Genomic DNA, 15,096 nt, shown 5'->3' on the forward strand with positions numbered 1-15,096 from the left:
GCCTCCGTACGAAGGATCCTAACAGAAGTGATGGAAGGGAAAGAAAGGTAAGGAAGGGTAAGCTTTAACCTTCGTTACCTATGAAAAGAGAGATTTTCTTACACCCCGAATTGGGGTGTAAGGAAGAGGAAGGGAAAATAAAAGATTTTTTATTCCAATTTTATCCCTATTCTTAATAGTTTAAGAAATTTTTCAATTTCTAATTTTGTTATGTGCTGGAGTTCAATTTCCTCGCCTTCTTCACAGCAGCATCAGAGGAGGGGATCTGACACGCCTTCTAATTGAATTGAAGGGAGAAACTATTTTTGCCGTCAAAATTTAAAAGGATATCCACTATTTTTTAATTTTTCCATCAAAATTTAATAAGTTTTTAAAGAATAGGAATTCAATCAAATTTTTTATTTAAGATTTTTAAAATCATTATTTTCGTTATTTCTCATTTTGTTATGAATAGTATAAAAAGATTAATTTTTTATTAAAAAATAACTAATTTAAATGATAATATAAAAAATTAATTTTATTATTAAAAATATCTAATTTTTATTTATAAAATAAATATTAATATTATGAAAAATGTTTAATTTAAAAAGTAAGGATATTTTTACAACTTTATCTATTTAATCTTCATTTCTCTTCCTTTCCTCCCAAACAAAATAACACATGTTACGTTAATGAACCTTCCTTCCCTTCCAAATAAGAAGAAGTTAAATACTTTACTTCCCCTTACTTCCCCTTCCGTTAATAAATCTTCCCTCACTTCATCCAAACACCCTCTGAACATATCCGTGAAAGAGAAGACTCTTTTTTTTGGGTTAAAAAGCGCAAGTCATTGTTTTGGAAAAAGAAATAATTAGTGCAATTTAAATAAGGAAACTAGATACGGATGCTGATCTTTGCTAACGTATTATTTAATCACATGGATGATGGATGTTCGTCATCAAGTTTCAGTTTGATCATAAAGCTTAAAAAACACAACTAAATTATGGGCGGTTTGACTAATGCAATTATCAATCTGGTTTTATTCCATCCCAAAAGTCTAGGTCATATTAACTTATTCAAGTCTTGTGCTGACACACTAGCCACCCTAGTTTAGTCTAAAGTTAATTCATGGCAAGATAAGGCCACTACACCCACTAAATCTGAAGGCCACCCAGCTTTTGGAGTGGTGCACTAGTGGCTTATCAGAACCACTGTGCTTTATCTTCAAAAACCAAAAGTTAAGAAAAATCTGAACAAAACTTTTTGATCAACCAATAGTTCTTTATGTATATCGAACAAAGGATTACATAGAACAAGTCTTTAACATCAACTACATTCTGTTCCTTGTCATCAACAAAAGGTTACAACTTCAAAAAAAAAAAAAGATCACATTTTAAGTCCTACATCGAGCTTAGATTACAAAAGCATATCGGATATGGACAAGGCAAGAACAGAGGCAATGGTTAAGCCATCTGCGATAAGTAGACAAGCTAATTACTTTGCCTCCAGATTAACAACTGTGCATGAAATTATCATCATCAATTTTTATGCTCATTCTTGAACTCGTCGTCTTCCTCCTCACAAAACGACTCAGAGGCAGCAATCTCATCCCATATCTGGTCCATGCTGTAGACTTTCACACCCTCAGTCACTCCGAATGCTGCAGCAGCAGAGGTATCTTCTTCTGCCATGCTTTCTAACTCATGCTTTGGTACGTTAGCAGGGGAAGACGATGAGGATGACGAGCTGGATGGTGAGCTGAAGAGATTCAACTCCTGTGCCTTCTTGCGCATGTGAGTCCTCCAGTAGTTCTTGATCTCGTTGTCGGTACGACCAGGGAGGGAACGTGCAATCTGAGACCACCTGTAGTTTCAACATGCATATTACACCGAGTAATATTAAGACTGTAGAAGCTGTAGCTTCACTAATAGTAGGTTAAGTATGTCACTCAAACTATGCATGAAGTGGTGAAGTGAGGAACTAATTGTGCACCTCAACATCCCCAAGTCTCAATAAGATTGATATATTTCAGATTTTTCAAGCCTAAATTTCTCTTTATCCACCAAATTTCAGCTAAGAAACTATAATCAGCAAAGGACAGAAAGTATATAAATACAAGCAATTTTTAGTCTGTAGCTATTTGAACCATGGGGGAAAAAAAGGAAAAACTATAACTTTGATTTTCGATGTCATACGATGAGAAGAAAACCAACAACTTTTTTTTCTCAGCGAAGACCTTTCCATATGTAGAGCTATTTAGTTAAGTGATTAGACAAGCATAAAGGCCAATAGGTCATCCGAGTGTCAAAAATTATCCCCAACTATAGAATTTAAAATTTTTAGAACAAATAAACACACTAAACTATGAATACAAGAAAATCTCAAGAATTTGACTTTGATTCTCATGGTGAAGGAAAAAAGAAACGAAAAGTATTCTGTTCCTCACAATGTTTCAGTAGATTAAGTTAATATAATCAATCAACCAACAGAGAGTTAAAAATCCAACCTTTAGCCTATAACTTAAAAGTTTCAAAAGTTTCTACTATTCCAGACACAGAAAATAATCACTAAACTACAGATTGGCAGAGGAACTAATGTCACTTTCAATTTCATAAAGATACTTTCCCAAATCAAATTGCTAAACATTAAGCACAGCAATACCATTGGATCACAGGGTATGCTTGACCACAAACAGGAGGATCAAATCATTGCAAAATTAATAAGAGCTGTTAATTCCATTTTCGTGTATTTTTTCCCCAAAAATTCAGGCTACATAGCATTAAGCACAACATCAGCTCAGCAGCCAAGGAAGGGCGAAAAAAATTCAATATTTTTGAACACATGTAAAATTCAAACCTGTTGCCCCATTTGGCATGGAGTTGGATCACAAGCTGCTCCTCCTCAGGTGCGAATCGGCCATGCTTGAGTCCGGGATGAAGGTAATTGACCCAACGCAGCCTGCAGCTCTTCCCCGACCTGCCGAGCCCTACAACAACACACATACATCCGCGCGACCAAGCAAATTAACTAAAACAAAAAAAGGACATTTGCATCGATCGATGATCGCTTCCTAAAACCCTAATTTAATGGTCGGTTGCCTTCATCGATCCCCCACCACCGCTCAAACCTGATACCTGGGCTAAGTAATCCCATCGGCGTTCGCCGAACAAGCCCACGAACCACCCCAGTCGCGCGTCCTCCTCCTCCGTCCACGGGCCCTTCTTCGTCGCCGCCGCCGCCGCCATCCGTTGCGCCCACAGAGCTGTTCCGGGGACAAACTTCTATTGGGCATTCCGTCGAACAAATTATAGGCGGGACTAATGGTGGGAGGAAGGCGACGTCACCTGCGACCTCCGTGTTTCCATTAACTATTTGGTTTGTGCTGAGATTAATTATATCATAAATAAATTTTATTTATATATTTTATCATTAAAATTTGTTTAGTATTTGCCTACTTATTAATTAGTATGTCTCTCGCCATTATTAGCTTATCAAATTTTATTTAAATAATTCTTGGAATTAATTTATGACTGGTATAAAATATTTATTGGATAGTTAACATTTTTCATATGAAGATCATTAAACTAGGTAAAATACTTATCATGATTTACTATATATATTTTCTCATGGGACTAATGATAGTAAAAAAATATTAATCAAGCTGGAAACTGGTTCGATCCTATGAAAATTTTTCATCAATGGTAAATTGGAAAGCGCTCACAGCGGGTAGCTCAGGAGCCCACCATCCTTTAATTACATATCCCATTTAAAAAAAAAATTCTATAAATTTATTATAACTGAATTTAAAAATTTTATCGTTGCACTATAACCCTGAGGCGAACTGAGTATTAATTTATTGTAGTTGATCCCGTCCGGAGGCTGAGTCGGACAGAGGCCGGTCGCGGTGGACTAGGCGTTGACGGGAAGTCGCGGGCGATGCAGGCTCCCCACGGGTGGCTGACACCGTTACAGGACCCTGCGCACACTCAGACGATCTCCCTTCTCACGTTAGGGACCGAAACCCAGGGAAAAAGTCCCCGGATCAGGCCCTCCGATGCTCAAGTCAGGTCCTTTTTCCCCAGAAAGAACAGAGAGAAGCAGAAGGGAAAAACAATTGTGGAAAGAAGTGACGAGAGAGTGTGTGCGCGTACCTGCGTACGAGGGCTTTCTCCCCTTTTATGCGTCCTCCTGCCAGAACCTGCCCTCCTGTCAGAAAACGTTAGACGCCCCGCTTTGTCCGCTAGTCCCGTACACCTGTCGCGCTGTTATTTGCTGTGAGAGCATCTTTCTGTTTAGGAACCTCCGCCTTCGCACTTGGGTTTTGTCCTGTAGTGAGAGACAGCTGGCAGACTACTACTGGCTATGAGGGCATCTTTTCGTTTCAGGAACCTCCGCCTTCGCCCGCATCGTTGGTATGTAATGATTATCCCTGAAGGACCGTTGAGATTCTCCGCTCCCGTATTGCTTAGCTCCTCCGATTTATTGTGTCCCCGTACCAGCCTGCGCCTGTGGTTCGCATTTCCGGGCCTCCAACTCGCGACTGCAGCCTATGTCTAGACATAGCTACGATCTTGCAACTGCATCCGCGCTTTGTACTTCGGCCTCACCGCAGGCTGTAGGCTCGCTTACGCTACCTATGCCAACCTGACCCATGGCCTATACTTCATTCTTGGCCTCCGCTTAGCTCTAGTCTTGCATCCTGCACTTTGTACTTCGGCCCTCTCTGCAGTGCAGAGAGCTGCGTGCTTTTGCTCCTGCAACCCGACCCATTGGCCTATACTTCCGGTTCTTGGCCTCTGCTTAGCTCTCCGATCCACTTGACCTTGCATCCTGCACTTTGTACTTCCTGGCCCTCTACTGCAGGTCTGTAGCTCGGGCTGCTTCTGCTCAGCTCTGCTGATCCTGACATGCCTCCGCCTGGTTCTGCCGATGCTGAGCCCTGACTGCCCAGTTAGCCTGCCTTTTTGACCGCCAATCAGCCATGACTATTGACCACCACCTCTTCATGACTTTTGACCGCCACACGGCCTTGACTTTTCTCTCGGGCCCCTCCGTTACCAACCGTATCACAAGCCTCCCCCACAAGTCTAGTCGAAGGAAGACGACAGTCTGACTGACTAGACCTCCTCGCATTTCTGTGACTTCGGCATATCTTTGTGATCTCAGCAAATCTCTGTGTATCTACCTCAGCGTATCTCTATGACCTCAGCATATCTCTGCGCTCTTCTACTTCCTGCGCCACGCACCTACTTTTGTGTCGCGTCGTCTGGGATACCCTGCCTTCTTCATTACGTCGCCAGTCGCTTGGAGTGTCGCGCCCATGCCTTTGCTTTGACTTGGCCACCCGCCTTTTTTATAAAGAGCCTCATGGTCACTTCTTCGATCTATCCTGCTTCGTTCCTGCTTCCCTACTATCTCTTGCTCACCCGTGCTTTACCTGCTTCTTTCCTCCGCAATGCATTCTCCTTCCTCTGACGAAGTCGATCAACTACCTTCCCAGATACGGATAGATCAGCTTACCTCGCAACTTGCCGAGAAAGAACGCGAACTGGAGCGCTTGTCCAGGGATCGAGCTCGTCTGCTGGCTGCCTTGCATGACCTGGACTCCCTGTATCGTCTTACAAAATCTCGCGTGCATGCAGAAAAGGCGATGAAAGATGAATACCAGTTTGATCTGCAGCACCAAATTAACCGCCAAGATCGTTTGCAACGAGAGCATGAGACAGAGTTATCTCTCCTCCGTACGGTTTTTGAGGACAAGCAAGACACGCTCGCCCGGCAGCAAACAGTCATCGACTCCCTTTACACGGAGCTGGCCCGGGCCGTGGGCGCGCCTGAATCTCCTGACAGGTCCTCACGCGGAAGTGCTCATTCCCCCGGGCCAATTCTTTCCACGAGTAAAAGTTGGCCTGGGGAATAGTTGTCTCAGTGGCTTCTTTGCCAAACGGCGCTTCTGCTTGTGGTCTAGGCTGTATCCCTCCCTTGTTGAACGGCGTTGCTACGCTCTTCGATCCGTCCCCTTTTGGCCCTCTTCTCCTGCTTAATTTTCATCTAGCAAACACGTTCTTAGAAATTGGCCCTTGTGTAGGAACCTAGAGTCACCTCATGATTTCTTTTCATGCATGTATTTTGGATGATAAAGTCAATGTAGTGCTTGAAAATTGCAACTGTGATGAACGTGTAAAACCTGATTTCGTAGTCAATATTGGCGCGTAGGAGTAGGGTAGATGGCCTTTCACGCCCCTTGCCCTTTGTATTTGTTGCATATTTGTAATTTGCATAAAATAAATCCAGATATAGTTGACCTGATTATGGAAAACGCTCTGCTCAAGGTGAGACACATTTCACGGGAAGGTAGTTAGGCTATGCACCGAGGTTGCTTATGATTTTCGCAGAGGTGATTTTGGTTCGACGAAGGCTCACTTTTTTGAATCTCGCATGGGGGACCGACCTAAAGGTCGTTGGGCGTGAGCGAGCTCACTGATTCTCGAGGCCTAAAAGGCGGGCGAGAGCTCACTTATAACTGCGACCTTTGGGGGCGAGGTGCTCACCTAAAAGGTCGTTGGGCTTCACAACGACCAAGGAGACAACCGACCTAAAAAAAAGTCGTTGGGCGTGAGCAGGCTCACTTTTGATTCTCGCATGGGAGCCGACCTAAAAGGTCGTTGGGCATGAGGCAGCTCACTTATAACTCTGGGGGCGAGTGAGTGCGGGACAACCGACCTAAAGGTGGTTGGAAACACAGGCTCACTTTTGATTCTTGCATGGGGCCAGACCTAAAAGGTCGTTGGGCGTGAGGAGAGCTCACTTATATCGTAAGCAGACGGCCTAAAGGTCGTTGGGGGCGTGAGCGCACTCACTTTGAACATTCTCCGCATACCTAAAAGGTTGGGGCGTGAGGCGAGCTCACTTATAACTGGGGAGGCTGGGACACCGACCTAAAGGTCGTTGGGGGCGTGAGCAGGGGCTCACTTTGATTCTCGATGGGGCCGACCTAAAAGGTCGTTGGGCGTGAGGAGCTCACTTATAACTTCTGGGGGCGAGGCGTGCAGGGCCGACCAAAAGGTCGGGTTGGGCGTGACAGGGCTGCTCACTTTTGATTCTCATGGGGCCGACCTAAAGGTCGTTGGGCGTGAGCGAGAGCTCACTTATAACTCGCCTTTGGGCGAGGTGGGGAAACCGACCTAAAGGTGTCTTGGAGCCAGTGGGGCTCACTTTTGATTCTCGCATGGGAGCCGACCTAAAAGGTCGTTGGGCGTGAGGCGGAGCTCACTTATAACTGCGCGGGACAACAGAGATCAAAAAGGGTTGGGCGGTCTGAGCACTGCTCACTTCGTCAGATGGGCCGACCTAAAGTCGTCCATGGAGGGTTGGGCGGTGGCGATCTAAACGGTGGGGCGATGAAAGCTCACTGGTCCGTCGACCCGGTGGCCGATCAAAAAGTCTCACTGGTAATGCGGGGTCACTGTCCAGCAGGTAGGCCCGTGGCTGTCCGGCTGAGAGACGATGCACTCGTCCGAGACCGCGGCGGGCGGTACTGGCACGGGACCAAGGTCGATGGCGATGGCGCTTGACGCTCGTCCAAGACCGCGATGGCGGTTAGACCTGGACCCTCCTCGCCCGTAACACATGTGATGTTCTCTTCATCCTCCATTTGCCCCACCCGAACCGCCTTAATTGCTTCTACCGGGCCGAGCGTTGTTTGCCAGTTTTGCATTCGCTCTGCCGTGTCCCTCGTCTTCCTGCAAGCATATCACGCATAGTATAGGATGTGGGCGGGAGAGAGGGAACATGAACCTTATTCGGCCCTGGGTACGCAACGCTCTTCTAGCTTGTGGGAGCTTCGCGTGCCTTTGCATGCTGGTGTGGTTAATGAACCGGCCCGGGGGCTGTCTCCACCGAGATGCTTGCCTAGCTACTTCGAGTGAGCAGCTCTCCTGGTCGCCAACCCCTGCCTTCCTAACTTTCGCTGATCAGCCTTGTTCCCTGCGTGACCTCTACTGGATTACCCGGCTTTTGCAGCTCTGTAAAATATCCCGCTTGCCCCTACCAAGGGATGCCTCTTTTTTAGAGCCACACCTTGTCATGATTACCCCGCCGCGCTCATCTTTAATAGGTTTATTCTTATGCTGACACCTGTCCGTTGCCTTTATGGTCCACGCTTCCTGACGTCAGTTTCCATACCTTTTTCGTACGCCTCCGTGCTCACTTCCCCTTAGACGGCGCGGGGTGGGTTACCCAAAAAGATACTCGGCCCGAAAAAGATCGGAGGTGTGGGACAATGCGCCGTCAGTTTCCATACCTTCCCCCAGCGCTGCAGACCCAGCATTGTCCCACACCTCCGATCAACCGGCGACTGCTTCCTCGCCCACTAGACAGGCTCCTCCTCTCCGTCCTACTCTGCGGCTGCGTGTGACGCGCCATAGCAAACGGACGGCCCCGGTCCCCGCCACTTCTCCTCCACCTTCACAGCGCCAACGCGTGGTGGTTCTTTCTTCCCCCTCCAAGTCTTCGGGCACGAGCTCGGCTCAGGAGCCAAGTTTGGGTCAGGAACAGACCTATGACTTAGAGGTGGTAGGCTCGCCATCAGACCGACTTACTGCGGCGCCACTCCAGAGCGTGATACCTACCCCGCCTTCACCTTCTGATGGCCAACCCCTGGATTCGCTGACTCCTCCAGCCTCCTCTCCTCTGATGCCAACTAGCTTGGCCGTGCCCATTTCTGAATCGCACTCCCCGGACTGGGCCTTTAGGGCCCTCTGGAAGCTTCCTTCGGCCGTGCCCGACGACGTGCGTGCCACCTCATCCCTTTTTGGTGGTCGACTTCCACAGGGCCTTGGCCAACTCCTACAGCAATCGGCTCATCGGCAGTCGGGAAGCGAATACCCTGGAAGAGCTCGATCAAGTTGTTTGCTCTCCGTCGTGAGTCCCTTTTCCCTCCTTTCCTTTTACGGGCGTGCGTGTGTGTTTCCATAACCTCCTTTCCCCTCCCATGGGCACTTGCAGACACCTCGGTGAGTTCGGCGTAGTCGCGCCAAGTAGAAGGAGAATGCGCACTCAAGGCCCGTCTTGAACTGGAACCCCCTTTATCTTCCCAGCCTCCTTGAGCCCTCCTCGAAGGCTGACTCTGGCCTGTGGGCATGGCCCGTGACCGCTCAGGGGCCTTCGACAGCCTTAAACAAGCGGGCATTGGAGGCGGCCTTAAAGCGAGTGAGTCCTCTTTGGCTTCCAAGTGGGCAATCCGCCGGCGACCTCAATCAAAGACCGAAGCGGCGGTTGCCTAGTCCGAATTGGCTCTGCAAGGTCGGAGCTCTGAGATGGGATGCTGAGGCCCAAGCTGGTGTCGTTGGTGGGTGAAACCACCTAGCTCGGTGGGAAGCCTGCAAGCCCGGCTTCAATCTTTGCGGTGAGCTTTCGCGGCCGGAGGCGGTGTCCCCGCGAGTGAAGCTGGCAGGAGGCTACGCTACCAGGACGCCCGGTCGAGCAGGGAGAGCTCGGCGGTGAAGGCCTACCGATTAGCCTATGTTCGTTCTTCCTTTTTCCTTCAGAAGTTGGGGTCTTGGAAGTTACTTCCTAGTTCTGGAGCTGGTGAGACAAGCTTTCGAACAACAAATTTTATTGTGCATGGCCCACTTACTTGCTGCTTTGTGGACACTCCGTTTTGGACACCTTCCCCGGCTGGGATTGGGCTCTTCTTCCAGGCTGCTCCTCCTCCCGCTGCCGCTCCAATTCCCGTAGAGGTGTCTCCCCAGGATCTTCCTGCCGCCATCCCCGAAGCTTCTAAAGCCCTTGCCCCTCCTCCTGATGAACCAACCGACCCGGCTTCTCCTCAGTCGGTTCCTGACAACCTGTCTCCTCCTTCTCCGAATGTAATGTAACTAGAACCATGTTATGCCGCTTGCTTTTTGATGCGTTGCTACCGACCCTTCCTTGGTGGTATTTGTGTAATCATACTGACCTCGGTTTGTTTATCTCCGATTTCCTCTGCAATTCAACAACTGTGCCGCGCCCCCTTCACGTACTTGTAGCTTGTTTTCTGTGGCCAATTAATTGTTGGTTTCGACCGTGCTCCGCTGATCAGACTTCCCTTGTCTACTTCCCTTTGCTACGTAGCTTCTCCCCCCATCGCTGCCCTTCTACTGCGCCGGTCTGGGCTAAAGGCCACCTCCCGTGTCCGTGCCATTCGCTGATTTGACTTATCCGCCTTCTGGGGACCCTTCCGTACACTTTTGTCCTGTTTGAAACAATTTCCTAGGGAAGCGCTTCGTATATCGAGCCCTTGCCTTTCCCTTAATGCCCCCTGGCTATCTTCTCGAAGCTCATCGCCGAGCGTTCCTCGTCTACTCCAAACCCTGCATCTACCGTCCGTTGCTGACTTACGAAAATGTCCCGCACCCACCATACCTATAAGTATCATCTGACTCTTTCTTTCACCATCACAGTAGAGCACTCAAACGCCGCCGCCGCCGACTAATTTCCTCCGAGACCTTGTTGTGATCTGTCCCTTCTCCCTTGGCTTTCCTTTGCGATTGACTTCTCCATCCTCTAAGGTGTTATCTTCCTCCATGGCCTCTCCTTCCTGGGCCTCTCTGTTGGCTGAGCATTTCCCAGGTGTTTTAAACTTTGCCGAGTTAGATTGGGATGACCTACGGTACACTTATGAAACTCTCCGCCTTTATCAACCTTCATTTGCTTGTCCTCGTCTTCGTGTACTTTCTTCATCGAGCAATTTGTATCCGGCCTTCGTCTACCTCCACATCCTTTCCTATCTGGAGTGTGCCGCTACTTCCACATCCCTTAGGTCGGTTAACTCCCGACTCCATAAAGATTCTATGTGGCTTCGTGATACTCTCGTGAGGTTTGAAGTTTCTGGTCTGCTCCCCTCTTTCCTTGCTTCTCTCCCTCGCCGCGATGGTCTTTTGAATTTCAAGCTCGCAAGCTGTCTTTTCTCCCGTCTTCCCTCCTCGCTTGGAGGAAAAATTCTTTTTCGGTTCTAGAAGAGACAGTGGCCTATGTGTTGTAACTGAACTTCCTCCTGCGTTGGAAGAGTATCATATGGACCTCTCCTATGCTGCAGCGGCGACAAGAATGGAGCTTTGGCGCCTAGATCTCGACGAGACCCGTCGGAGATATGCTTTTTTCCGTCTGAATCCCTCCTTCTGGGCGCGCGCTTCATTGGGTAAATCCGCAGCTCTTCTCTCCTGTTTACGCTTGTTTTATGCAAAGATAACCTTCCGTGTCGGCGCCGTGGAGGCCACATCGTGCCTCCGATTCGCCTGCCTGCGATCCGGAGATAATGTCTGGGAGTAATCTTGGAGAGGCTACTCCCTACCCCGGCCGTTTTTGGGCAGATTCGACCGTTTCCGCCCCATCGAAAATCCTCCTCCACTGCCGCTCGGCGGGATCGGGATTACGCTCGGACTAGCCATCGAGCTAGGCGGGTCTTCCGAGGAGCCCCTCGGTCGCGCAGATCTTCGTCGCGCGGGTCGAAACTTGTCTGTTCGAGGCGTTGCGGGTGACAATGCCACAACCTCCCCTCAGGGCTTACCGCTTTCTGACGACTCCGGCTCTGACGGTCAGCCCCAACTTCAAAGACGGCGCCGAAGACCAGGTCTGACTTCTCGCAGACTCGATGTTGTTCCCTTATCACTGCGGCGTTCCCTGCCGTCATCATGGCTGGTTCTAACATCATTTCCTCTTGTTATTGCTGCGTTATTTCCGTGGCAGCCTCCCCCAACCCCTACAGGGGGAGACCCTCTGCATCTCGTTCCACCCCCATTCCTCAGGAGGAGGACAGCCCCGGTGAGCGACGTAGCCCGGCACCAGGCGAGCCCACTCCCGAGTCGCCTCCTGCTCCTCGCTCGGGGCCGAGACCCTTCTCAACCGCCGCCCTTCTCCACCGCCCGCCATTGTTATAGGACCACTATCCCTCCTGAGCTCAGGCTCGACGACATGATGTCTCTACTAGCGTCTTGGTGATGAAAGGCGGCCTTGGCAGCTTGTGGGCAGAGAGCATGAATAAAATGGGTAGTTTGTCGCCCTTAGCTCAAATGGATAGGTTCTCGAAGTCTTGGGCTAAAGTAAGTACCTTGTTCCTTTTCCTGAATGCGAGTTTGTTTTAATTGAGGGTCCTTATTCGTGGTCCAGACTCACGCAGAGTCCCTCGTGTTGAATCAATCCTTCCACACCCTCCATCATGAGAGCAAAGACCTATGGGACAAAGTCTCGAACTAGAGCTACAACCGAATGATGATCTGACCCGCCCCCGCCCCCACGTCGAGATTGAGCTCTAACCACCGATGGGGCTCTGATGCGGTCGAGATGAACTCTCAGCGTGTGAAGAAAAAAGGCTGGGCGGGATATCGAACTACCGCCCACGGTTGGGGAGATTCATCCGAAGATACCACCGCCGGAGAAGGACAATAAACGGAGGCTCGAAAGTTGATGACCCGGTAGAACGGTCAGCCCTAAGGAGGGCGGTCGGTCTCGGCGACTCTAGCGGAGTGTCTACCGCTTTGTCAACCTATCGGGAGGAGAAGAAGCTCGTTTCGCCAAGTCGAGCGTCGATCGACTTCCCAATTTCTATCCTGTCAGCACGCTTTGCCATGACCGTGCTACAGGCGGGAGTTATCAGCAAGCCCAACGCTGCAGGCTTCTGAGCTCCATCCAGGCAAATTTCTTGAATCATAACCTAATTATTCAAGGCCTTCGGATGAGATTTTTGCTCCTTTCAAATGATCATTACTTAAACTGGGAACTCGTTACATGTACATATGTCTTTTCGAGTTTTCATTTGACTATCTTACCGCTTCTACGCCCCTCGTTTGATCCAACCTACGCCACAAAGCCGCCCCTTCAAACTTGATAGGGCCGTAGGTAATTAGCACTCCAAGGTCGATCCAACTTCCTTCCTTGAGCATCTTGTAAATAATAGTCTCCGATGCCAATTTCTTGATAACCTTGTATGGTCCATCCCATTGAGGAGCCAACTTCGTTACTTCCCCTAAGGGCTTTATCTCGCTTCCAGACCAGATCACCTTCTCCGAAGAATCGAGGGATCACCTTCCTATTATAGTTCTCTCATCCTCTGCCTGCAAGGCTTCCAACTTGCTATGCTTGCTCACTATGATGAAATCCAGTTCACGGGCACCGCTGCTTGTTTTCTCCATCGACATCATCCTTCTTCTGGAAGGTATCCCGACCTCAGAGGAACCTCCGCTTCATTACCATAGACCCGATGGAAGGGTGTCGGACTGCCTCTCGGGCGTCGTATGGTAGGCCCACAAAATGCCCGGAGCTCATCTACCCTGCCTCCCATGTGATCGACTTGACTTTAAGCCGTACTATCTCCCGATTGACCACCTCGGTCCACCATTACTTTGAGGATGAGCCAGGTGAAGGCCCGAGTTATCGAACCCTTGCACCACCTCATCCTGTGTCCAGTCGAATTGCCATTATCCGATACCAACTTGTGAGGTAAGCCAAATCAGCAAAGATATTTTTCCATAGGAACCGGATCACGCATCTTGATGATTACGGCTAAACTCGCTTCTACCCACTTAGAGAAGTAGTAGTCTCACTACCAACAAGAAGCGCCGGTAGCCATCGGGAAAGGCCCCACGATATCCATACCCCATTGGTCGAAGAAGGGGCTCTGGAACTCGTAGAAGTTCCTCAAGCTCTGGTACTTCTGGCATGATAGATAAGTATTCACCAACCTCATATTTCTTCGGGTAGGCAAATAACCGGCGTACGGTACCTTTCCGAGCGGTTCTTCCCCAGATGATTACCACCGGCAATGTATCTCTAAGGCGGTCCGCTTCCTCCATATTCGGGCACTTGAGTAAAGGCTGGAGAAAGACCTTTGTACAAGTGATCCCAATCATTGCATAAGAGTGGGCTTGCCTCCCGATCATACGCTTCGGGTGGTGGAGGGCTCTTCTTGAAGAAAGCTCATTATGGGCGCCCAATCAATTACTTCTCCGTGTTATTCAGAAATCTATAAGGCTACAAGGAATAGCTATAGATCGCGATCGTCCATGTACTCGGGAACTAGCCATTTTAGCCAACTCATCCGCTCTTTCATTTTCAGTTCTAGGAATCTTGTTGACTGTGATCTCCTTGAATTCTCCTTCATCTTTTCATAAGCCTCCTTATAAACTTGCATCCTCTCGCTATTCACCCCAAATTGCAGGTTGTCTGCTGAGTTACGGTGAATCGGAATGTATGATATTTCGACTGCCAGCCCCAACATGCCGAGCCGTTGCAGGCGCACTGTTAGTAGCTTCATATTCTTCCTCATTGTTGGTAGCTCGAAACTTCGCACGACCAACTGCATGATATCTCCTTGTGGGGATATGAGTAATGCTCCTACACCACTCCCACGATGGTTAGCCGTCACGTAGATTTTCCGGACCTCTTCCGAGTCCTGGTATACTGCTGTGAAATCCGCCAGAGCCTGTGCTTTGATTGCGGTTCGAGGCGATATTGTATGTCATACTCCCCAGCTCGCTTGCCCACTTGATAAGCCCCACTTCTACCTTGGTGAGCTCGGCCCCTTGTCTGTTCGTCCAAGACGGTAATGGGGTGCGCCGAAATCGGCCGGAGACGCCGAGCCATGAGAACAAGTCCATAGACCAACTTCTCGGGCCGATACGAGACTCACCCTTCAGATAGATGGTAAAAAATACTGGCCAGTTGTACATTGTCCTCGCTCTTTAACGACACCCACGCCTGGGTAGATGCAAGTAGACCCAAAGAGGTTCTCCCACAATAAACCTTAACAAGCGGGCAGACTCTAGTCCCGCTTCACTCTTCAAAGGCTGTGCATTCTTCCGTCCATGAAACTTGGCGCTTCCGAGCACTTTGAAAAAGGCGCGCCTCTATCTCGGATTGGAGATAAATCGGCAAGTGTGTTATCCTGCAGCCGACCTGCGTCTCCTTCGATTTTGAGGGACCCGCATGTTCGAAGGGCTTGCACTTTCTCGGGGTTGGCCTCTATCCCTCGCTCGGTCACTTCCCTCCTTTGGCCCCGAACAGACATTTCAAGGGATTCACTTCACCCCATATTGCCTCGAGTCCCACAAGTTTCTTCTATATCCTTTATCGATTGGCGCC

The 15,096-nt window shown here is 49.0% G+C and overlaps 1 protein-coding gene across 1 annotated transcript; it reads right to left on the reverse strand.

The window, feature by feature from the left end:
- Positions 1 to 1,239: 1,239 nt before the first annotated feature.
- Positions 1,240 to 3,357, reverse strand: LOC122018673 (myb-related protein MYBAS1-like). The gene is made up of 3 exons (XM_042576071.1): positions 3,107 to 3,357; positions 2,836 to 2,965; positions 1,240 to 1,842 (listed from the first exon to the last, which is right to left on the reverse strand). Exons 1-3 carry the CDS (start codon positions 3,222 to 3,224, stop codon positions 1,518 to 1,520), a joined length of 573 nt encoding a protein of 190 aa, XP_042432005.1. The 5' UTR covers positions 3,225 to 3,357; the 3' UTR covers positions 1,240 to 1,517.
- Between the last annotated feature and the right edge of the window lie 11,739 nt (positions 3,358 to 15,096).

This window comes from Zingiber officinale, chromosome 1A (assembly GCF_018446385.1).
Source record: "Zingiber officinale cultivar Zhangliang chromosome 1A, Zo_v1.1, whole genome shotgun sequence".
Taxonomy (NCBI): Eukaryota; Viridiplantae; Streptophyta; class Magnoliopsida; order Zingiberales; family Zingiberaceae; genus Zingiber; species Zingiber officinale.